The 24,259-nt window shown below is 43.4% G+C and overlaps 1 protein-coding gene across 10 annotated transcripts in view; it reads left to right on the plus strand.

Annotated features, from left to right (window-relative positions):
- Nucleotides 1–24,259, plus strand: part of UBR5 (ubiquitin protein ligase E3 component n-recognin 5) — a 170,896-nt gene that overhangs the window by 131,787 nt on the left and 14,850 nt on the right. For all 10 annotated transcript variants that reach the window (XM_075920248.1, XM_075920252.1, XM_075920251.1 and 7 more), the window contains 11 exons: nt 525–793; nt 2,099–2,310; nt 2,752–2,982; nt 5,153–5,226; nt 7,254–7,426; nt 7,529–7,642; nt 8,493–8,713; nt 14,255–14,375; nt 14,453–14,551; nt 14,722–14,965; nt 22,467–22,578. In XM_075920248.1, the coding sequence (XP_075776363.1) occupies nt 525–793; nt 2,099–2,310; nt 2,752–2,982; nt 5,153–5,226; nt 7,254–7,426; nt 7,529–7,642; nt 8,493–8,713; nt 14,255–14,375; nt 14,453–14,551; nt 14,722–14,965; nt 22,467–22,578 (1,870 nt within the window). The remainder of the gene's footprint in view (nt 1–524; nt 794–2,098; nt 2,311–2,751; nt 2,983–5,152; nt 5,227–7,253; nt 7,427–7,528; nt 7,643–8,492; nt 8,714–14,254; nt 14,376–14,452; nt 14,552–14,721; nt 14,966–22,466; nt 22,579–24,259) is intronic.

Raw genomic sequence — 24,259 nt, forward strand, 5'->3', positions numbered from 1 at the left:
TCACCTCTCTGAGAGGCGAAATGTAAATTGTCAGCAGAACATTTCCCCTCATAGTGCATGTAGACACTGCTGTAAGTTGACCTAATTTGAGTGAACTTCAGTTACATAAATTAAATAACTAAATTAGCATAATTTTAGGTTGATTTACAGCATTAATGTAGACTAGCCCATAAAACTCAGTTTTAAGTTCATTGGTTTCATCACCTATATTATTTTTTTGCTTTACCTTAAGAGGAATACGTAGTCTTGAAGTGCTTTGCCTGTTTTAAGCTTTCCTTAAGAAATTAGTAGAATACTAATTTCTACTACTACCAGAATACTAGAATTTTAGTAATACCAGTAGAATCCTGCTTTGAGAAGATACTAGTATTAAGTTTTACTAGTTAGAGCTGCAGGCCCAGTACAAATACATTATTCATGTTTAATTACAAGTTTAGTTTAATAACTTTTTCTGTTGTAAAACACAAATATTAGTAAAGAGTATATAAAATCATTAATAATGTCCTACTTTTTCTTATCTTTAGCAAGTTCAGCAGGTTTGATTTATATCGATCCATCAAACTTACGTCGAAGTGGCACCATCAGCACAAGTGCTGCAGCAGCAGCTGCAGCTTTAGAAGCTAGCAATGCAAGCAGCTATTTAACATCTGCAAGCAGTTTAGCAAGGGCGTACAGTATTGTGATCCGACAGATATCTGATTTGATGGGTTTAATTCCCAAATACAATCATCTGGTATACTCCCAGATCCCTGCTGCAGTGAAACTGACTTATCAGGATGCAGTAAACTTGCAGGTATGATACAACTAAAACATTCTAGACGTTGATGCTAGTTTGTGCTAACTTTTTAAAAAGCCCTTGTATTTGCATTCCAGTTAATTGCTGTAGACCTTTAAATGTTTTTATTACATTAGATTACTCTGGAATATGGATAATTCAATTGCCCAAGAGCATTTGGGGTAAAACTTTCAGATCTTAGTCAAAATTGTACCCTCAAATTTTACATTATTGCTATTTTGTATTTTTATAGCACCTTCTGTCCGTGTTTGATTACTTAGAAATAATGTATTGTGGCTTGCGAAACTCATTGTTGGGTGTAATTTGTATACCAGTTGCCCTCCTCCTAATCTTTCTCACACCAAAAAACAAACAAACAAAAACAAAAACACCACCTTTCACTAAAATCATTCTCAACAAACTCACAGTAAACATAAGTAGGCACAACAGTTGTTCTCTGCTCCCTTCACCTGGAGTGTTCTCCTTGAAGTTCAGGGAACATCCATTCAGGACCAACCCCTTATCCTCCTTCAGCCTTCCACTTAGATCTTAATTCTGAGAGATCCCTGGTGTTCTACTCCTCGGACCCCCCTGATGTTGCAGATTTAATTTAAGCCCCGAGGTATTACATAACAGTTTTTGATGGCACTTATAGAAGAGATGAACTGTAAGGATTTGAAAGGGTAGAAGGATGACAACTGTCACATGGGGAGATAAAGAATTCAAAATCTGAGGCAGCATGGAGAAAGACTCAAAGAAAACTTGGAAAATAGACCTGTGGCTTCCAGGAGGAAGCCTTGGGAATAGGGGAGTTGTTGGGAGATAAGGAACTTGAATTTGATACAAAAGATGAGGAAGTAACAGAGAAGTGTGGCACCATATGAAGTGCTGAAGAGCAAGTTGATTTTTAGCTACACTATCTCCTATAGCAGGACTACTCACACGTGGCCTGCCGGCCACATACATCAAATAGAACTCTGAAAAATGATGCCTCTGGGAGATAGGTTGTATATGAACAATATCAAATAAACAATATGGGGATCTTTGAGATTGAGGTCAAAGTGTTTGGTGAAGATTACCAAAGTGATGAATGAGGAAGTGTTGTGTGGTTGAAGCTATATGTTTCTTTAGTGATATTTATGAAAAGCGGCTAACAGCAGAGTAGAACTTGCTTGTAGCTTTCATAACCTTCTCCAGAAGTGGGAGTCCAAGTGGAGAGAGCAGGTTGCATGAATTTAAAATGTCATGTCAGTACTTCCTATTTCAATTGCATTTTGTTTTTTGTTTGTGATTTTACTAACTCATTTTTTCGCTCCCCCCCAGAACTATGTAGAGGAAAAGCTTATTCCTACTTGGAATTGGATGGTTAGCATCATGGACTCTACTGAAGCTCAATTACGATATGGTTCTGCACTAGCATCCGCTGGTGACCCTGGACATCCAAACCATCCCTTGCATGCTTCCCAGAACTCAACAAGAAGGGAGAGGATGACAGCACGTGAGGAAGCTAGTTTAAGAACTCTTGAGGGTAGAAGGTGTGAAACTTCATATTTCAGTTATATACATTTGTTCATTTTGCAGTGTAACTTTTTGGGTTTCTGGATTTCAAGCATAAAATATAATTGTGTAATGTAACAGGAGGATTCCTTAATTATTACTACTGCCCTGTCTTCAGTATGAATATATATTTTGGTAAATGAGATGTTTTCCTTGCTGATAAATTAACTCATTTTTGTCATAAGCGTAAAATATGAATCACATTTAATCATTTGCCTGTTTATAAGTATTAAATTTAAGGTTTTGTGCTTTAAATGTACTTTGTTCCGAATACTGGTAATATTGCAAGATCTTTGCATTATACATATTTGAGGATACGCATTCATATGCTTTATGTAACTCATATATGAATTTCTAAGGCATCTTACCACTATATTATCTATGTTTTATATCATTCTCTCCCCCCCCCCCCCCAACAGACGTGCTACTTTGCTTAGTGCCCGTCAAGGAATGATGTCAGCACGTGGAGACTTCCTCAACTATGCCCTCTCTCTCATGCGTTCTCACAATGATGAGCACTCAGATGTTCTTCCTGTTCTGGATGTCTGCTCACTGAAGCATGTAGCATACGTTTTTCAGGCTCTTATTTATTGGATTAAAGCAATGAACCAGCAGACGACATTGGACACTCCTCAGCTAGAACGGAAAAGGTATTCAAGCCAACTCTAGTAAAAACAATCGTATTAAGAAGCAGAAAGCTACTATCCTTTGAGCTTGAAAATTCAAAAGATTAGTTGGGCACTCATCCTGCCAACTATTGCACCGTATCCAAAGTTGGGTATATTTTCTGTAGTAAAATGTATTTATGGTCACTAAAGCAAATATACAAAACTTTGAAATATCCTTAAAGCATCCTTCTAAAGTTGGCGTGAAAGCTTACCAGCCAAGACATGCAATTTACTCCACATTTGTTTTCTCGTGATGGTAGTGATGAAAAAATATTTTACTTTCAAAAATAATACCTCTGTCAAGTAGTACTTTGCCACGATGCTTTAATGACTTACTAGCTTTTATTGTGCTCAAAAATGCTAAACAATCTACCTGAATTTTAAGTCTAGTTCCTGGTATTGGATAGGTCCATGTGACACACAGTTTGTCCAGGGGTTAATTCCATTTGATGCAGGCACATAAAAGAAGTACCACACAGTACCAGGGATTGATACAAAAAGATTTTCAGGAACCGGAATTAAAAAAAACCCCAATATTAGAAGTAGGAAATGTTGTCATTTAAACTATAGATCTTTGCCTTCTAGGTGCTTGTGTGGCTTTAATTGCTGTTCAGTGTCATTGCTTGATGGAAGAGTAGTGATTAGTTAGAAATGTTGATGCCTGATACTAAAGTATTTAACTATTGTCAAAACAATTGTCTTTGATAATAGTTAAATACTTTCCAAAGATGTGTTTTCTCTGTTGACTTCTCACTATTTGAGTCATGTGGCCTCCAGTGTGGAAAAAGGATTTGGCTTTGTAATAGTTATTTTTTTAAGTCTCCCATTTGAAGGAGCACTTCATCATTCTAGAGCAATGGTTCTCAAACTTTTGACCACCGCACACACGCAGACCTTTCCGCGGACCACCAGCCAACCACCCAGGATGACAAAATGGATGCAGGATCGGGCTGAGGGTGGAGGGAGGTCTGGGAGAGTGCAGGAGTAGGGTGAGGGTCTGGAAGGTCAGGGAGGTGCAGGAGTGGGAGGGAGTGCAGGTTTTGATGGGACAGGTGCATGAGGGGAATGGAGGTGTGGGGTCTGGGCACAAGGATAATGGGGGGTGCTTACCTGGCTCCTTATCCCAACTGCTCCCAGGCATACCCCCCCACTGCTCCCAAAAATGGAAATACAGTGCAGTGCTGTATAAACTACTTTAAACAAAAAAAGGAAAGCAGCATTTTTCTTCTGCATAATACAATTTCAAAGGTTTAGTGAGTCAATATTCAGTTGCAGTCTTTTGAAAGAACAACCACAATGTTTTGTTCAGAGTTATGAACATTATAGAATTATGAACAACCTCCATTTCCAAGGCTCTACTGTATTGCTGTACTCCTGCATCACCTCGTCCTATAGGAAAGTAACTTCAGTGTTTACTTCTTCCAAATCTTTCTTTCTGTGCCTTTAATGACCTCTGTATTCTCCCTCAAATTTAAAAGAGGGATAAGCTATAACATTTCACACTTCCCCATTTTAGCTTCACTCACTTGACATATAGCAGACTGAAGCTTATTTGGAAAATTATTGGTGAGATTACTAATGGTTAACTATGTGCCACTGATAAGCATACTTAAGGTGCATGCCAAAAGAGTACATTTTGAATATATTTTAAATATCCCATAGATGTAATTGTTTAATACTAAAATGTCTCCAAAAGAGGATTTATAGAACTTAGTTTTCACCAAAAGGTATCTGACCTTTTCATGATATCCACTGTAGACCCCTTTTTGTTACCAAACTCAAGCTGTAATTCTTCTTTTTCTTTGTGTATGCCATTGAATTCTGCCTTCTTCTAAACAAAACATTGAATATTTGAGGCCACAACTCAGTTTAGGTCCTACTCAGAAGTAGGAGTGCTTCAGTGATGTGGGAGGGTTGGGGGAGAAGAGTGTCAAAGAGTAGTCAAGAAATACTTTCAAACTTTGAGAGTCAACTCCCGGTATAATGCAGTGATGGACCGTTAGGCTGACATTAAGGAGGGCACCATCTTCAGAGAAGTAAACATGTGGTAGGTAAATCACCCTTTAAGCATTCCTTCACTTTTATTGCATGGTAATAGTGTTATTTTCAAAATGGCTTCTTGAAAAGGACTAACTGGTTTATTCTCTTAAAGGACTCGGGAGCTCTTGGAACTGGGTCTCGACAATGAAGATTCGGAACATGAAAATGATGATGATACAAATCAAAGTTAGTATGAGACAAAATTTCTGCCATATACTGAGATGGGACATGATCTATGCTTTTTCCCCTTTAACTTAATAGTAGAGCCCTGCAAATCTGCAGATATCCTTGGTATATGCATTGCTATCTGCAAATGTGGATATCTGCAGATCATTTTTGCAACTCAGATACAGATAAAAATTTTATATCTGCACAGGACTCAACTTAATAAAGCTTTAACTATATTTTTTTGGGTGGGAATTTTGCTACTTCAATAAACTACATAAATGGTGGGAGGGAACAAACAAATATTTGGAGTAAAGCTGTTTTAGTAATAATCCATTTACTGGTAACACTTTCACAATTTCTTCTCTTTTTCCTAATTGTATGTATCTTCCTTGTCAATGTATCCCTCATAGAAGAAAGAGATGATTGCACCTGAATTATTTCTGCACAGTAATGTTTTTACAGTGGCAACAAAAGTTTTAACTTGATCAGGACTCCTGATTCCAAGCTGGTACAAACACTTTCAGAATTGTGCTAGCAGCTATCATTGTGCAAGAGCACAGAATCCATAATCTGAGTGATTGTTTTGGATTATTTTCTAAAGTGACTACGGGGAAAGAAAATTCAGGCTTTAAAATAAGTGCTCAGATACTGCACAACGCCATTTAAATAGCAGTTAGATATTGTGTGGTTAAGCTAACATGACTCTAGACTGGGAAGATACGAGATCTGAAATACATTGCCAGCCCTGTATCTGACTTGTGTGACCATAGGGGAAGCTGATTCACTTTCTCTACCTGTTGTATTCAATTTGTGAAAAGAACAGGATGTCTGATGTTAGGCTTCATTTCATCATGGCAACTCCAACCTCTGTGTGTGTGGCTTTTAATAGACAGAATTTAAAAGGTCTTGATGGATGTACTCAGGTGAAAACCCAAGATTGTTTTTTTGACTTGTTTTTATAAAAACTACAATTTAAGGCTATTATCCTCTTCTGCAAATTGAACTCTACTGACATCAATAGAATTTCACCAAAATCAAAATACGACCATTAGCAAGTTCAGAGTTCTGTTTCCATTGCAGGAGTTGACATATGCACCACAGAGAATTTTTTGGGAATGCAGAAGAAAGCAATGCTTTTGATACTTATTAGCTCTTCTAGGGGAAATAGGCAGTCTTTATTTTGAGTTTTGGCAGGGTTATAAAGGAGGAATTGTCTGTCGGAATTTATTTTAAAGTACTACGTATGTTTAATTTGTGTTACTTATTTGAAATTCTAAAATGTTCACTTTAAGCTTTTGAAATCACTTGTCCAATATGCTGTCCAGGTATAAAGCTTAATACAAGTTTAAGCCCAGAGCAATGTGTTGAACCATTTAGAGGCTTGTAACAAAAGCTTGCAAAACTACTAGCTGTAACTTTAGCTGCATTTTCATCCTTGAATTCAGAGTGACCTTTTCACATTTTTATAAAGGTTTAGCCACAGGTCCCTTCTGAAAGTACCATGTGTATTAGTGTTTTATATTATGCATATCAGAGGGCCAAGAATATAAGGCCTGGGAGCCATATCCAACCCGTGGCTTGCCTGGAGCGGCCCTGAGGGCTCCCTCCCCAAGCATTGAGGAACCTGAGCTAGCACTCCAGCTGTGCACACACCCTCTGCAGTTTCCCTCCTGGGGCTGGAGCACCTGGTGCCTGGAGGCTTTTTCCCTCTCATAATCTATTAGCCCCCAGGTCCCACTAGGCTCTGGTGTGCGAGGGAAATGTGAGGGAGTGCCTTTCTGCTTCTCAGTTGGGTTTACTGTGGCAGTATCCTGTAAAAGTACTATAGAGTTTGGGACAAAAACTGTATTGTGGCCCCCCACCCCCACCCTATATAAGCTATAAAGCTTTAAAGTGCTACCAGACTATTTGTTGTTTTAAGTTTTTCCTGTTATAGATTAACTCGGCTACCCCTCTGAAGCTTTTGTACTCTTAAGGTAACTTTTGTATTACCTTTCCTAAGGTTTTTTTTTTTTTTAACGAGTAAAAACTTTTCTGATATTTAGGTGCTACACTTAATGACAAGGATGATGACTCCCTCCCAGCAGAAACTGGCCAAAACCATCCATTCTTCCGACGGTCAGACTCCATGACCTTCCTTGGTTGTATTCCACCTAATCCATTTGAAGTTCCTCTGGCGGAAGCCATCCCTCTGGCAGACCAGCCACATCTTCTACAGGTGACACAAGAGACTGTACTCCTGAGGGCACTTACTTGTAGTTTATTTTTCATTTCAAATTGAAGTATATTATTTACTCAGCATGCTTCTATTAAATTTCAGCCAAATGCTAGAAAAGAAGATCTGTTTGGTCGTCCAAGTCAGGGTTTATATTCATCCTCTGCCAACAGTGGGAAATGCTTAATGGAAGTGACCGTGGATAGAAACTGCCTTGAGGTACAATTACAGGAATTCTGTTATATTTCAAAGTATGAGGCATATGAAAGCTAATAATACAGAGTAATCCTTTTAAAACCAATAAGACAGTTGCTGTGAATGCTTCACCACAGGGAAAACATGAAGATAACTTTTAAAGTAGTGGTGGGTCTGAAATAGCCTGGTAAATATTAAAACTTGCAAATGAATGTGCAAAATATATTTTTATCAGTTCAAAACAAGTTCTTTCAAACAGATAACTTTCATAATCAAATGCCTGCTTGGGTTGTTTTTTCCCCAAGGCTACAGTTATTTTTATGGATTTAATTTAAATGTGAATAAAATAAAAATTCCCACCTCTAGAATGTCCTGTTTAAATTACAGGCTGCCCCCGACTTCAGACGTGATTGGTTCCTGGGATGGCGTTGTAACTTGAACCCGCATTTTGGATAGGCGCCATGCGCTGTCATAAATGCGGGTCGGGGGTTTTCGGCCCTTTCTGCACTTAAAAAAATGGCTGTAAGTGTGGGGGGTCACAACTCGGGCGAGTTGGCCCTAAGGCGGGATTTTCCTGTACCCAGAGCCCAAGCTACTGCCATCTTAAAGTGCTTTAGTACTTGAAATTCTGCAAAGTGTGATTGGTGGGCAAGCTGAATCTATTATACATTAAGTGTAGTTCTATATCAATAAAAAGTCAACATGAAAATTATATATAAAAGATTCTTTAAAGTTTTACACACTTAAATTGTGGTAGAAGCATGTTCCTCTGTTAATGAAAGAATAGTGTTCAGTTTTTTTCATTTTCTTAAGGATGTCTACTTTGAAAAGGTTCATGGTCTACTTTTAAAGTGTAACTAAATTCCTTGTTTAGGTTCTTCCAACCAAAATGTCTTATGCAGCCAATTTAAAAAACGTTATGAGCATGCAAAATCGGCAAAAGAAGGAAGGAGAGGAACAAAATGTGCCAACAGAGGAATCTGAGAGTTCAAAACCAGGACCTTCAGCTCATGATCTTGCAGCACAGCTGAAAAGTAGCTTGTTGGCAGAGATAGGACTGACGGAAAGTGAAGGGCCACCACTTACATCATTCAGGTATTCAAGAAGTAAAAAGTAATTCTATAAAATAGTGCTAAATTTGTTTCAAAGTTGATTGGATGCAAAGTAGTGCATACCATTGAGCCAGGGGTAGATGGGAAGACGGGTGAATTGGAGTGAAAGTCTTTTACTACTTATATAGCTGGGGCTGGTAACCGAAGAGCCAAACTACATCAAAATTCAGGAAAAGTTGTCGTCAGCCAGTAAAAGAGTGCCCATTTTCATGACTTAAAATATACAACTTAATATTATTGATGATTAATAATAGCATAAATTAAACATGGTGCTCACTAAAGATTTTAAATTTCGAGTAATCAGCTAATCAAGTAGTCGATGGAATTTCTATCGACTACTTGATTAGTTGATAAGAGGCAGGGTGTTTGCTGTCCCAGCTGTGCCTCTGCCTTTTAAATGTAGCAAGAACCGCCCACGGCTCTTACTATATTTAAAAAGCAGAGGCACAGCGGGGAACCTGGGGTGAGCGGAGACTGCTTTGGTTCGCATTCACATGGTGTGCCCTGCTTTAAGCCGGCTCCCCCCAGCACGAGCTCCTGCTCCCCTCACTGTCTCTGATAGAGGTAGCAAGTGGGGGGAAGCTACTAGTTGAGTAGTGACTCAACTACCTAGTTGCTTACATCCCTAGTACTCACAGACTTTATTTAAAGGGACATCTGCTACTGCTGGGGGTGCAATTTGTGTATGTGGGGTTGCAGGAGTCAGGGTTGAGGTATATGAGGGCTGGGGGTTGGGGAGTATGGGAGGTGCAGGAGGTAGGGCAGGATGCTGGGGGGGGGGGGAGTAGAGTATGTGGGGGGCGAGGACCCTGGGGCTGGATTACATTACATGGCTGGAGCTGGGCTGCTGCACCAGGGCAGCAATGGTTGGATAAGGGGCTAGACCATGACCAGGCAGCTGGATCGTGGCCTTCTCTCCTACTTGTGCCTCGGCCGAAGGGGGGCAGCTGCCAGCCCTTCCTGTGGCCAGATGGGGGCCAGACCATGGGGTTTGTCCCAGGAGCGGGGCTGGGGACAAGACACTGCACCCAGATGGGGTCTGAGCCCCGATTGGGTCCTTGTTGGTCAGGCTGCTGCAGCTGAGCCAAAGCCGGGCCACCACGGCCAGGCTGTTGCAGCAGTTCCCAGGCTGTGGGTTCTGCCTCAGGGACACGGCGGCTGGGGACAGGCTGCAGCAGTCAGATAAGGGCTCTGGAGCCAGACCGCCACTGCCAGATGGAAGCACCTGCTGCTACCAGCCTCTCTTGCTGGCTCAGCTGGGAGCTTGAACGCATCCCCAACAGTGTGCCCTCAACCAGCCCTTTAAATGAGCAGAATGCCCCAGCTGGCCCATTTTACGCATTTTTTAATTAATTCAGTTTTTTTCATTTTCATTTAAAAAGTTAAGTGTATTTTTGGGAATGAGAAAAGAACAGTGGTTCTCAGATTTTTTTGGCCTGGTAGCCCACCTAGCTCAATGCAAACCTTTCCGCAGACCACCAACTCCTAATGGAAATTCCCTGTTAGTTATACAGTTTTGCCAGATCCATTTTGTTAGTGTTGCAGCTAGGGAGAACCATATAATTTAACTGGTAAGAAAGGAAATATTAATCGAAACAGATTAAGCATTTTAATTTTCTCATGTTTATTTAAAATGAAGTTTGGTAAACTAAGTAGAATATTATGTCCAACACAAAAGGCTTCAATTCTGTCTTCATGTTGAAAACAAAAGGCAGGAGTGGGGAACCTTTTTTGGGTTGGGGGGGGCCACTGACCTGCAGAAAAACCAGTCAGGGACCACACAAGTCAGAAACAAAATATACCCTCCAAAACCCCCCCCAGTAGAGTGCCGGTAGGTAGAGTGCAGGAGTAGACTTGGGAGTAGGTTGTCTGGCCAAGGGGGAGAGGGCAGGCACAATGACTGGTGCAGGAGCAGACTGGGGGAGGGGGCGGGTCTCTGGCCAGGGGGGAGATGACAGGAGCAGGCTAGTGGGGGTAGGTGTTAGGTTAGGGAAGAAGGGGCAGGAGCAAGCTGGGAGTGCGGGGTCTGGACATGATGGGGGGGCACTTGCTTTTGCGCCCCACACTGTTCCCATTGGCTGGAATCCAGTCAATGGGAGCAGCAGAGAGAGCCTCCAGGCAGCACTCCCAGGCAGCCAGGACAGGGGGAGCAGCAGCATAAGAGCTGTTTCTGACTCCACTTCTTCCCTGATCACACAGCAAGGCTCAGGGCTTTCTCTCTTCCCTACCGCAGGAAGTTGGTGCTGGCACTGCAATCTTGGCGGGGCGGGCGCAAGGCTGGAGTGCTAGCACAGGCTCCCTGTTGCGAGGGGGGACTGGGCTTAAGCTGCAAGCCATATTTGGCTCTGTGGAGAGCTATATTTGGCTCATGAGCCATAGGTTGCCGACCCCTGTTGTATAGTATGTTCAGAGTATTAACTGACTTTCTACGTAGCCAAGCTTCATGCCAGAATTGACACATTGCTATATGTATTGGGAGTCTCAGCTAGTATCACAGATGATTTGATGGGCTTAAGAGATTGGCCTGCCTTCATTATTAGTCCCCTCCAGAGAAGATTAAGGTACATGAGAAGTAGGGATATGGAATCCCAAGTAATTGGTTAACCAGTTAAATGTGAAGTTCACATCACATTAAGGGTGATGCTTACTGGTTAACCGGTTAACCTTTCACATCCCTAGTAAGAAAGATAGACAAGCTGGTTCTTCCACTGTTTGTTTTACTGCCTCTTCTAGATGGGATTTGCATCTAAAAAGTCATAATCCAGTGATTTTTATAAGCACTAAAAGCATTTTTTGAAAAAAAAATTACAAAACCACGTTAGGAAATTCTTAACGTTGATATGCATCAGTGGAGTCTGTTACACACCTGAAAATGTTATTCCAAATGATTCTTTTATGTGGGTTTTTTGGTTTGTATTTTCTTTGTTTTTTGAGATTCTCTTTAAACCTTAAAGAATGAGTTTGAAAATGAACAACTAACGGATGCAGCAGCTTTGCTCATACTTTCTTTTGCTGATTACCCCATGCAAGTTACAACTCCAACTGAACCTAAATTGTACCCTTGCTGCATTTTGAAATAATGTCTGTGTAGATGCACACATACAAGAACTAATATGCATGTTAGAACTAAATATTTCATAACGAAGTAATTCACGTGATTCATTACCATAGGTCAAAGCTCCATCCATTTTATGTTTGAATAATATTTGTATCAATCCCCAGGTAAACATATTCTTTGAAATTATGAAATAATCAATATATGTTGTTTAAATATATGTAAACATGGCTAATTGATGTGTTTACTGTTTATAATTAATAATTATTTTGAAGTACCTTGGAAGCAGATCCCTTCATAAAGAAAAGGAATCTTCCAATCCCCTAGTAATTTCAACTCCATATGCAAAGGAGCAGTGCTGGGTGATAAGACTCCACTGATCCATACATTAGTTTCAGTTAGGAAATAGTTAATTTTAACAAATGAAGTTAATTATTAATTCATTGAGTTCATGAATTATTTGGATAGTTGTTTTGGGTGCCAGAAGGTTAAGTAGTATTGGCAAGTAAGACAGATTCTTTGAATATGCATCATGTAACACTGGTGTGCAGTAATTTTTGCAAGGGGGCCACTTAATGTATTTTGGTAAGTGGTTATGGGCTGGCTCCACCCGGGAAAGGGCGAGGCTTAGGGTGGAAGAGGCGAGCCTGGGAACTAGCCTTCCCCCAGAGTTGTCTGGGGCTGGAGGATTTGAATTAAAAACACAGCAAAACACTCACAGCTCCTAGCCTGCTAATGCGTTTGCCTGGCAGCAACCTAAGATTGCTGCTGCTATTTAAAGGGCTCGTGGCTCCAGTCCCTGCTTGGGTACTGCCGCAACAGACAACTGTAAGCCATTTAAATAGGATCCTGCTGCTGGAGCCACCATCTGGAAATTTGGTGGCATGGGCATCAGGATATAAATAGAAAGCGGTCAGATGCAATCCGCAGGCTGGATCAAAGTGTTAGGCAGGCTGGATCCAGCCCCCTGGCCGCATCTTGCTCAGCCCTGATGTAACATCTGTTTTCCTGGAACTACTTTTCCATGCCATTTTCTATGTTCTCTGCGGTTCTACTATCCCTTTCATTTTCCTATGAGATACCAGTTTTTCTCTCCTCTGCCTATGACTCCATATGTCAGCCTCCTCTCCTTAAAACATACATTTCCAAATCTGAAATTGTTTCCATGTCATCCTTCCATATGCCCCCTCTCAACTGCCATACTGCTGCTTCTGGCTCAGCACAGCTTCTGGAGTGAGGAGCTCACTTTTTATACATCTGTGTTTTTTAATTATGCTTTTTGCACTTAAATTCAGTTTCTGACACTACTCGCTCAAAAAAAATCATAAAAGGCAATTCTCATTTAGATGAGCAAAATAAATCTGGAGATTCTAGGCCAGCCCATCTGAAGAGATGATGAATGGGAAAAGCATTTGAATAAGATTAATGAAGTAACTGAAGAATTCTGAATTTTCCTGAAAGATTGTATTGTAAGATGAGATGCAGCATGCAGAATTTCAGGAAGAGTGGTGTCTCTTTTAGGAATATTAAAAGCGGTTAATTAGATAAGCACATGACTGTTAAAAATCTCAGTGGTTACACAGTTACACACTGTGGGTTCCCCAGGAGCAGGGCTGGTAGCCAGAGTGCAGGGGTAGCTTGCTCATGGCCCCGTTCCTGAGGAGCCAGCTGCACTGCAGATTCTTCAGTTTAAGTGTTATATTGCAGAGCCTGCAGTACAGGATGGCAACCAGCTCCCAGGGAGGGGGGCCAGGAATAGGTATGTAACCACAAAGGTAACTGATAAGCTCTTGGTTTACCAGTTAACTATTTAAACAGTTATACTATTGCATCCCTAGTCTCTTTGGAGATTTAGGGCTTGAAAACTAGGCATAAAATGTACAGCTACTAGCTTCTCTATTTTAAAAAAATAAATAAATGGAAGTTACCAACATGGTAGGCACAGATTTATTTGATCGGGCAAGCTCTGAAGTATCTCTTATCAGCTTTGTGTGATGAATAGTAATTTGCGAAAGCTTATCTACTCCATTTCCTATATATTACTTTACTAGGGGTAATGCTATAAATTGCGTGCTAGCTGATATCTGAACTGTATTTTTTCAGGAGCACTTATAACAAACTATCCCGTATTGTAGTTTTCAGTTTTATCAATTAAAAGACCTTTCTTCTAGATGGTGGCTGTCATCAGTAATTTACAATGCCGCTTAAAATTTAACTTTTGTCCAGATCTCACAACAAAGGATTTAATATTTGGTATCTGAGCCTCTACATTTAAACTTCAGTCCAAACTGGAACATCAGGAGTCCTGAAGGTCTTGTTTCTAGATGCTAGTAAATCAAGGAATTGTTCTGAATGCAGTGATTAAACAAAAGTAAAAATTACTCAGTTGAGTATATCAAAGGTTTAACTTAGTGTTTGCATTTTTAAAGTATTACAAGTTTGTTTTTCTTTTTCTCCCTGTTCTACCAGGCCTCAGTGTAGTTTCATGGGAATGGTTATTTCTCACGATATGTTGCTAGGACGTTGGCGCCTTTCTTTAGAACTGTTTGGCAGAGTGTTCATGGAAGATGTTGGAGCAGAGCCTGGATCGGTATGTATTTTCTATGTTGAAAATTGTATTTTGTAGAATTAAATTCTACAGCTAATTTATTATTTTGGTTTTTAAAGATCTTGACCGAGTTAGGTGGCTTTGAAGTAAAAGAATCAAAATTCCGCAGAGAAATGGAAAAACTTAGGAACCAACAATCCAGGGATTTAACATTGGAGGTAAAATATTAGTTTTATTTTCCTGATTTATAACTTACTTAAAAGTTGAATGGAATAAAAACATTGTAATATATTTTTATATCCTGTTGTTGAAGATTTAATACACTTTTATGTTGATATGGGAGTCACTACAGAAGGGTAAACACTTAATTTATCCTATTATTTGCTAGGTGGATCGAGATAGAGATCTCCTAATTCAACAGACGATGAGGCAGCTCAACAATCATTTTGGTCGCAGATGTGCTACAACTCCAATGGCTGTGCACAGAGTAAAAGTTACATTTAAGGATGAGCCCGGAGAAGGCAGTGGTGTGGCACGGAGTTTTTATACAGCCATTGCACAGGCTTTTCTATCAAATGAGAAACTGCCAAACCTGGACTGTATCCAGAATGCCAACAAGGGTACTCATACAAGTAAGTATCATAGAGAAGATATTCCATGGTTACCATTAGTGATAACTTTAGATGTGCTTTGCACTGGTGAAGTACTAACTCTGTAAAACCAGCAGGAAGCTAAATATTATATACATTAGGAAAACCAGAAAGATGGTTAGTATCTAGTGGCTATAACTTCTCCCCTCGATGCCTTGAAAATGTGCCTCAGCCTTGACCTGAAGGGATTTCCTCTAAGGTGAAAGGATATGTCTATTCAGTTCTTGGCCAAAATTGCCCAAAGGGCTGCTGATTACGCATTTTTTGTGAGCTAGAGGCTTGTCCACTAAGGATGTTAAAATGTGATTATCTGGCTAATTGTATAGTCGAACATTTTGTGTCGACTATACGATCAGTTGATAAGCACCTCTGTAGAGCTGCAGTGGGGATAGCTCCAGAGGAACCAACTTGAGCTGGGACTGAGCAGTCCTGGCTCATGCTGGCCCCGGAGACACTCGCACTGCAGCTCTGCATTTTAAATGATGCAAGAGTTACTGGGCTCTTAATACATTCAAAATGCAGAGGTGCAGCAATCAGCGTAAGCCAGGACTGCTCGGTCCTGGCTTCCGGTCAGTCCATCAGCCCCTGTTTGCAGCGGACAGTCTTGGCCACTTCAGACAGGATTTGCTTGGTGGCCACAGCTCCTGTCCACGGGGACAGCCCAGCACCCCACTGGGCCCCTGCGAAGAGAGGCTGCTTTGTAACAGTGGACTCTATCCCTTCGCTCTCTCTCCTCCTCCCCACCCCCTCGCCCCGCTATGGAGGGTAGTGACTCTGGGAAACTTGGAAACCATAGTGGAGGATTTTGCTGCAATGGGGTTCCCTAACTTCTGTGGGGCGATAGATGGAATACATATCTCCATCTTGGCCCCTGACAACTTTACCCATGGAGTACATTGACTTCAAAGGGTACTTCTCGAAGGTGCTGCATGTGCTGTTAGATTACAAGGGCTGTTTCACTAGTATCAACATTGGGATGTTCGGGAAAGGTGCATCCTTAGGAACTCCTGCTTCAGATAGATTTCCCAGACCAGAAAGTTAGAAACATGAGGACGACAGCCTTTGTCTCCTGAGCATAGTTCCCACTGAGGTGCACGGCTACACACACAAAATTCTCCACCCACCTGTCTCCTCAACAGAGCAGTTCAGAAGTATGCTGGTGGAAGCAGGTGAACTACTGCGGGGGGGGGGGGGGGGGGCAAGCAGGGGCTCTGTTGGGCAGCTCTTTGCTGTCCCTGACTCTCTAGGGCTGCAGCCGGAGCCATGTAGTAACTGCCCAGCTGCTTTGGCTGCTGGGGCCGGAGCTGCATGGCAGCAGTGGCTGTTCTGGCTGGGGCCTGAACCGGAGGAGCCACGTGGTGGGGGTGTACCATGAGGAGACATGACTGATCTGACTGGCTGAGATCCTGCACAAAGCAAGCCATGGATTAGAGAGGTCTCGGATTCACACACCAGCAGGCCCTTGGTAGAGACTAAGCCCAGAACTAAAAGGCCAGGCTGGCAGCTCCTACCCCCAGTCAACTTTCACCCTCTGTTTAGCCCCTCTCAGGGGGAAACAGCCGTCTTGGCTTAATGCTGACACCTGCCTAGTGTTTCCAAACTCTTGCCACCAACTGGAACAGCCCCTCTGTGATCCAGCCACCTCCCTAGTCAGGGCAGGATCTTCCCTCTCGTGTTTCCTCCTTTGCTGTCTGGTCTGAATGTCCCAAGGGGCTTCCACTTGCAAGAGACCATTCCAGGGTCAGGAGTGTTTCCCTGCCATTCAGCCAAAATATTCCTGCCCCTGCTCCTAGCCCTAAATAATCCCCAGAGACCCATGCCCCTTCAGGGCTAAACACTAGCACATGGGTCCAGATTGTGCTACTGGGGGGAAACAGGCCCAGGCATCCTGTATCCATATAGTAGGAGCTAGCATGAGCATTCTGGCTTTCAGTCTGTGCTCAGTGCAGGGGAAACAATGGCAGGAAAACAGCACTCCCATAGGTGTGGGATTGGGGGATGTGAAGCGATCGCCGCCCCTTCCAACATGGCTGCAGGGAGGTGCTATCTGGGAAAGTCTCTGATGGGTACCACAGTGGCACACATCCAAACAAGCGCACATGACCTCATTGTTGGTGCACAAGACAAAACTCACTCTGCTCATGGATGGTAAATCTTAAAGGGAATGCTGCTCCTGAGACTCTGAAGGCTAAGTGTGAGGGCTACTCTTGAGTCTTCCTTTTCCTCTCTACCCCAATATCCTGGTGTCCCTGGGGGTAGAGGCTATGGAACTTGGTGAGGAGGGAAAGTTGTTCTGAATGGGGTGGAGGGTTCCTCTCCAGGCTTGCTGCAAGGTGCTCCATCAGAGCAGTCAGGAACAAAAAGATGTTTTCCTGTTGCTTCGCTTGGAGATCCCTGCATGCTTTCCTGTCTTGCTGCGCTGCTATCCTCTCCTGCCTGTCTGGTGGCTTCTCCTTCAGGAATGTATTTCTCTATTTCATTTGCCCCTTAAACATGTCTTCTCCTGTCCTTTTTAACTTTTGGATTTGTGTGTACTGGAAGCTGCTGGAACCGGTAAAGTATGCAGCAAGCTGCCTGCTGTTCTTCCTGTAACGAAAAGTTACAGGGGCACACATTACAGGAGATACGTTATAGAGCCTAAAATGTAATCTATTTATATAGACAATGGAGATGTGTTCTGTGCAAGGCCAAAGTTATGCTTTAAAGCAGCCACTGTACTGCTTCTAGACTCACGTGGTTTGGAGGCAAACATGGTAAGGGGCCTGCAAGGGCACGATCCTGTGGGTGGAAGGTGGAATGGCCAGCACAAGGCAGAGGATCATGTGGCTTCCCTCCTCTGTGTTAATCACACCCTGCTTTCTGGGAGAGATGTGAGTTGTGGGAGGGTTGCCAGAGGCTGAAGCCATGCTGTCATCAGAGGTAGCAACTAATACCAGGTGGGCAAGAGGCTGCCCGTGGGCTGGATCTGACCTGCAAAGCTACCGGATCCAGCCTGTGGCCGCCTCGCCAGAACCCTTAGGAACAGAGCAGCTTACACTTTAAACAGCAGCTGCTCTCCGCTCTACACTGCTGAGGAGGGAGACTTCTCACACTGCTCCCCCCTTCCCCTCACCCCAAAAAATCTCTTAGCTCCAATTGGCCAGTTTCCAGCCAATTGGAGCTGATAAATCTTGCTGGGAGCAGGGGCAGCATGTGAAGCCTTCTTTCCTTTCCTCCCATGGCCAGATCAGAGCCACTTGGAGCATCTTGTTACTGCAGCTCAGGTTCCTGCAGGGCTTCTGGCTGAGAGTCACCTAAGTAAGCACCTCCCGGCCAGAGCCTGCCTCTGGAACCCCACCCTTTCTGTCCCCTCCAACTACCTGTCCCAGGCCACCACCCACATCCCACCACCCACATCCTCTGCACCCTTTTCCCCCTTCTCCTAGGTCACAACTCCCTCCCAAACCCTGCAATCCCTCCTACACCCCTCCCCCAGTCCAGTATCCTTTCTGGCACCTACCCCCTCCCTGACATTGCACACCAAGTCCCTGTCCCAGGTCACCACCCAAAACCTCTTTTACCCCCTTCATCCATGTCACAACTCCCTACCAGCCCCTACATCCCCTGCTAGAGCCCCTCCCCAGTTTAGAATCCTCTTCTGCACCCTTACTCCTCTTGGACCCGGCACCCCAAACCTGCCTGTCTTAGATCACAGCCCCCTCCATCATCCAAACTCCCTCTCAGAATCCACACCCTCCCCTCCTCCCCCGCACCCTGGTCCTCTACCTCAAGCTCCCTTCTGCACCCAATCTCTGTCCCAGACTCCGTCCATATAAGTGTGGCACATGATTGATTGCTATAATCTTGGAGTGTCTCCCCATTAAAAATTATTGCCCACCCCATAGCTAATAGATTCATCTAATGGACACATTTCAGATATTAGAAATGGTATCACACAGAAACCTGTAGGGGAACATTTTAACCTGCTCCGGCACTCGTTAATGGATTTAAAAGCAACCATTCTTCTAAAAAGGAATTTCACGAGTCCTCTACAGAGAGAAAGGGAGGAATTTATCTTAATATGCAAATTTGGCATTGTTTCTCTTGGCCTGAATAAAGACTTTAATTGGTTGACATATTATAAAACCAGCTTTCCTTATATACAACACCCCACTGACATCAAAAGCTAAGTATGGGAGTCTTCCAGCCCATTCAGTTAGCCTCATTGACATTAGGACTACAGTGACAGCTACCTAAGAACATAAGGACTTAAGAATGGCCATACTGGGTCAGACCAAAGGTCCATCTAGCCCAGTATCCTGTCTTCCAAAAATGGCCAATGCCAGATGCCCCAGAGGGAGTGAACAGAACAGTTAATCTGTGAAATGATCTCTCTCCTGTCAACCATTTCCAGCCTCTGACAGAGGCTAGGGACATCATTCCTACCCATTCTGGCTAATAAATATTGGTGGATCTAACCTCCATGAATTTATCTAGTTCTTTTTTGAATCCTGTTAAAGTCCTGGTCTTTACAACATCCTCTGGCAAGAGGTTCCACAGGTTGACTCTACTTGCTGCGTGAAGAAAAACTTAATTTGTTTTACACTTCCTACCTATTAATTTCATTTGGTGACCTCTCGGTACTTTTTTCCCCTCTCTCTCCCTTCTTATTCTGAGGGTGCCCTTTTTTTCCTCCATTCAAATCCATGTCATCTGAAAAAGTGAGTTTTGCCTACGAAAGCTTGTGATATATATATTATTCCCTAAGGTGCCACAGGACTATTCATTATTTTTAAAGATACAGACTGACACGGCTACCAGGTTGCCATGCGAGATATCAGTCTTCTGTGAATCACACAGAATGATGCTGAGTGAATGTGGCCAGAAACCTGGGCATTGTGCTGCAGTGATACCAGATCACTTTCTGATGGCTTGACGTGGGAAGGTGTCCTACTGTGGAGGATGCAATAAGGCAGGCCTCACTAGAAACCTTGTGAGAAGGATCAGAGTTTTCCTCTGAGAGCTTCATTGAGATATTCAAGGAGCACTCCATCTCCAGACACCTTAACAAGCCATTCCAGTGCCTGCGCTCCCCCCCTTCCCCCCCCCCCCCCGGCACACACTTTTGGTAGGCACAGAGTATGCAACACATCACACCCCATTGCTTTAACCTGTTTGTAGCAAGAAAAAAATTGTGAACTCTCCAGAAGTGTACTCCCCAGGATCAGTGCTCAACTGTTAGATGTCCTGGAAGGAGGGAATTGGCTCTAAAGGGAAGAAAAGTTCTTGGCTCTTGTGCTTGCCGACTGGCCGTTCTCATCCTCCTCTTCCTTTCCCTCCTCCACTATGCCATCCTTTACGCTGCTATCCTGAGTGTCTTGGGAAGATTCCATGGTGTGGGCTTGGGAAGCTGGTCAGGTCCCCCCAGGATCACATGCAGTTGATTGTCAGAGTGGCACGTTTTTGGTGATGTTCCAGATGATCTGTTTGTCACCTTTGTCTTTTGATAGAACTGCCTTAGCTCCTTTATTTTAACTCGGAACTGCTGGGAGTTCCTGGAGTAGCCTTTCTCCACCAGGCACTGTGTTTGTCTCAGTGTAAATATCAGCATTTCTTTTGCTGTTTCAGAACTGAGAGAATGGATTCCTCTTGCCACGCCTCCATGAGGTCCAAGCTCTCCTGCACACTCCAAGCTCATGCTCTTTTGTGCCTTTGGGAGCTGGTGCCCATTGAACTTGAACTCATGGAAGTCATGGCCTTGTGTACTGCTCAGGTGTGCTGCCTGCTCTGAGGGGTTCCCCCCACACTGGCCACACAGGAAATGAAATTCAGACTTTCCCAGTGCTTTTTCTGTTCACCTGGAGAGCAGTAGAGGCACAAGTTCTGGCCAGAGCAGTTGAAGTGGGACACTGTGGGATACCTCCCAGAGCCAAGATCCTCAACACTTGGTCTATACTGCCATGAATCCGACCATGCAAGGTCAAATTTTGCTCACTCCTCATGAAAAGCAGGAGTACTGAAATCAATGTTAGCGGCCCTTAAAGTTGATGGAACATGTTGGGTAGTGTGGATACATTGTTTAGAAAATCGACCTCATGCAGCTATATTCAACCTAAACTCTTTGTGTAGACCAGGCCTAAGATAGATAGGGACCTATCTAAATGTAACACTGGGGTTTGCTGGGTTGGAGCTGGTCACATGGAAACTGTACTTGTACAGCTTGATGTGACTGGAGCAGTGCAAGGGAATGGTGGTAGTAGAGAATTTAAGTCAGTGGACTTAAAAGTAGTAGCACTGGTGTCACTATGGAGCTATCCCTTACCTACGTGCTGTTTGAAGGGCAGGGTAGTAGAAGAATGGTTCTATTTCCCCCACAGTCCCTTTTTATGAACTTTCTCCATTTATCTTCATTGTGTTAACTGATCCCTGATAACATACATTAAGGTTCACATAAAAAATTTGTTGGTCGCTTTAGCAGAAACATCCAACTGCTCTTTGGATTTGTATATGAAGTTTGAATGAAGTATTAGTTCTTCTCTTGCTCCAGTTCCATAACTGCTGATTCTGCCTACTCCCAGTATTTTAAAGTCTCTTGAAGCATATCTACACTATAAAGATAGATTGACCTATGTTAGGTCGACTTATAACCACTGCAGTAATTACTATGTTGGTTCATGTTCACACTGACCTCTTTTGGTTGGTGGTGTGTATCCTCACCAGGAGTGCTTCCACCAACTTATTAGGGCCATTGTGGGGGTACTGAGAGCCTGAGCTCTCAGCTCCGCATCCAGCTACCTGTGGGGAAGCCCAGCTGCCTCCCCATCCCATCAGTTCCCTAATCCCCACCAGGAGCCACACCAGACTTCTCAACTCTCCACTTCCCACTGGAATGAGGAGCTTGGGTAGCTGCCCAGGTTGGAACAGAGACTGAGCCAGCAGCCCAGAAATTGACAAGAATGACAGCTGGTAGATGAAAGAGTCACCTTAACTACACCAACATAAACCTTACCCCTCTTGTGGAGCTGGAGTTGTTACATTGGAGTTGTATGGCACTTACATTGGTGGAAACAAGGCAGTAGCATGTACGCTGCCATAATTAGGTGGTCGTAAGCTGCTTTACGTCAGTCTAACCCTGTAGTGCAGTCCAGGTCTTAGAGTACATATAATAATAATTAACCCATTAGCAGTCACCTTTTAGAACAGCTTACTCGGTTAATCTATGACTAAACATCCTTTGCACTTGAAAGAATACATCTAGCAGAAGATTTCAAAAGTTGTAAAATAAACTGTTAGCTAGATAGTAACACAGGTATGGCCCCTTTTTAAAAGCTGAATTTCAAGCCAGTGATTTGGAGCTGAAGTTTTGAATCCCCATTGCAATCTGCTAGCTGAGCCATCTAATCCACTAAAATTTGCTCTTTTGCCGCACAAGCTATGCGATAGAGTTTGAAGTACAGATGTATATGTATGAAGTAAAAAACATTGGGTTTTTTTTCCTTTTCAGGTCTGATGCAGAGATTGCGAAATAGAGGGGAGAGAGATCGGGAGAGGGAACGAGAAAGGGAAATGAGGAGGAGTAGTGGCTTACGAGCTGGTTCTCGGAGAGACAGGGATAGGTACGTGATTTATCTGTAATTTATGTCTTGGTCATAGGTATTTTATGAATAGATGGGGCAGATCTCCCAAGGGAAACATAGGAATGTGTCAAGGGAGGCCTGAGCGGTGTGTTTGATTTGTTTTTTTTTTTAAGGGTTCTGGTTGTCAGCCCCAGGCAGCTGGAATTTTTGCAGAAGGTCCATACGCAGCTGGAAAGTGGGGATAAGGAGGACAGCTGGCAACCCACTAGCATGACAGCCCAAGCTCTGCCATATGGCTCACACTCTGCTTCACTGTTCAGTTCCTCATGGGGAACTTAAAGGCGGCAGGGTTCCAACGGTCAGCCCCAAAGCGGTAACATCAGCAGCACAGAAGTAAGGGTGGTAATGGGATGCTAAGTCTGCTATGAAAATGATATTGACAAATAGCACTCTTCACATTGCCACCCTTGTGTCTGTGCTGTTGGTGATGCAACACTGCCTTCAGAGCTGAGCACTCAGCCAGCAGACACTGCTGTTCTCCACTCCTCATCCCAGGAGGCATACCTGGGTGGTCGACAAATACCTTTGATGTCGGCAGGGGAGTGTCCAGACTATCGCGCTGAGCCGACAAACAGCTGATCAGCTGTTTGTCGGCTCAGCGCGGCAGCCATGTAAATTTAAATGAAGCGGCGATTATTTAAATCGCTGCTTCATTTTACTATGTCCGGTACCCTAATCTACATGCCTCTGTCTCCAGAGGCATGTAGTCTAGACGTACCCCTAGAGCTGGATGTTATATAGAATCTTAGAATACTAAAACTGGAAGAGACCTTGGTAGCAGGACCAAGCACCAGCTAGATCATCCTGGACATAACCTGCTCTTAAATATCTCTAGTGATGGAGATTCCACAACCACTCTAGGCAATTAATTCCAGTGCTTAACTACCCTGACAATTAGGAAACCTTTCCTAATGTCCAACTTAAACCCCCTTTGCTGCAATTTAAGCCCATTACTTTGTGTCCTATCATCAGAGGGCAAGGAGAACAGTTTTTCCTCCCTCCTCCTTATAACACCTTTTTGGGTACTTGAAAACTGCTATTATGTCCCATTTCAGTCTTCTCTTTTCCAAACTAAACAAACCCAATTCTTTCAGTCTTCCCTCGTAGATCATGTTTTCTAGACTTGAATTGTTTTTGTTGCTCTTGAGGAGGGGAGAGGGAAGATGCATAAATAACTATAGACACACAGAAGGAGGGGCCTGAAAAAAAACCTTTAGATTAGGCATAGGGGACCTATGGCCCAAGGCTTGCCTCGATCAGGTCTATATGGCTTGAGGCTCTGCTCCTTTCCCCCTGTAGCAAAGGGAGCCAGTGCTTTATCGCAGGGGCTCCTTCTCCCATTCTGTCTCATTTCTACCCCTGTCCCTCCCAACCCCTATGTGGCTGGAGTGACAGCGTAGTCTCCCTGCTGCAGCAGGGGGAGTTCCTAGCCTTACAAGCTGCATCTGGCCCACAGGCTCTGCCTGGCAGGAAGGAAGAAATGGCTCTGGGTGCTTCTGTTCCCCCTTATCCGAGGTGGTGGAACAGCAGCGCAGGGCACTGTCCCTGTGATTATGTGCTAGCTCCACCCCCTCTCTCCCACTGGCTGGCAATCACAGCCCGTAGGAGCAGTGAGGGGCAGTGCCTGCAAGGCAGGGTGCTGGGGAAGACATCTGTGCCC

This window comes from Pelodiscus sinensis, chromosome 2 (genome assembly GCF_049634645.1).
Source record: "Pelodiscus sinensis isolate JC-2024 chromosome 2, ASM4963464v1, whole genome shotgun sequence".
NCBI lineage: Eukaryota > Metazoa > Chordata > Testudines > Trionychidae > Pelodiscus > Pelodiscus sinensis.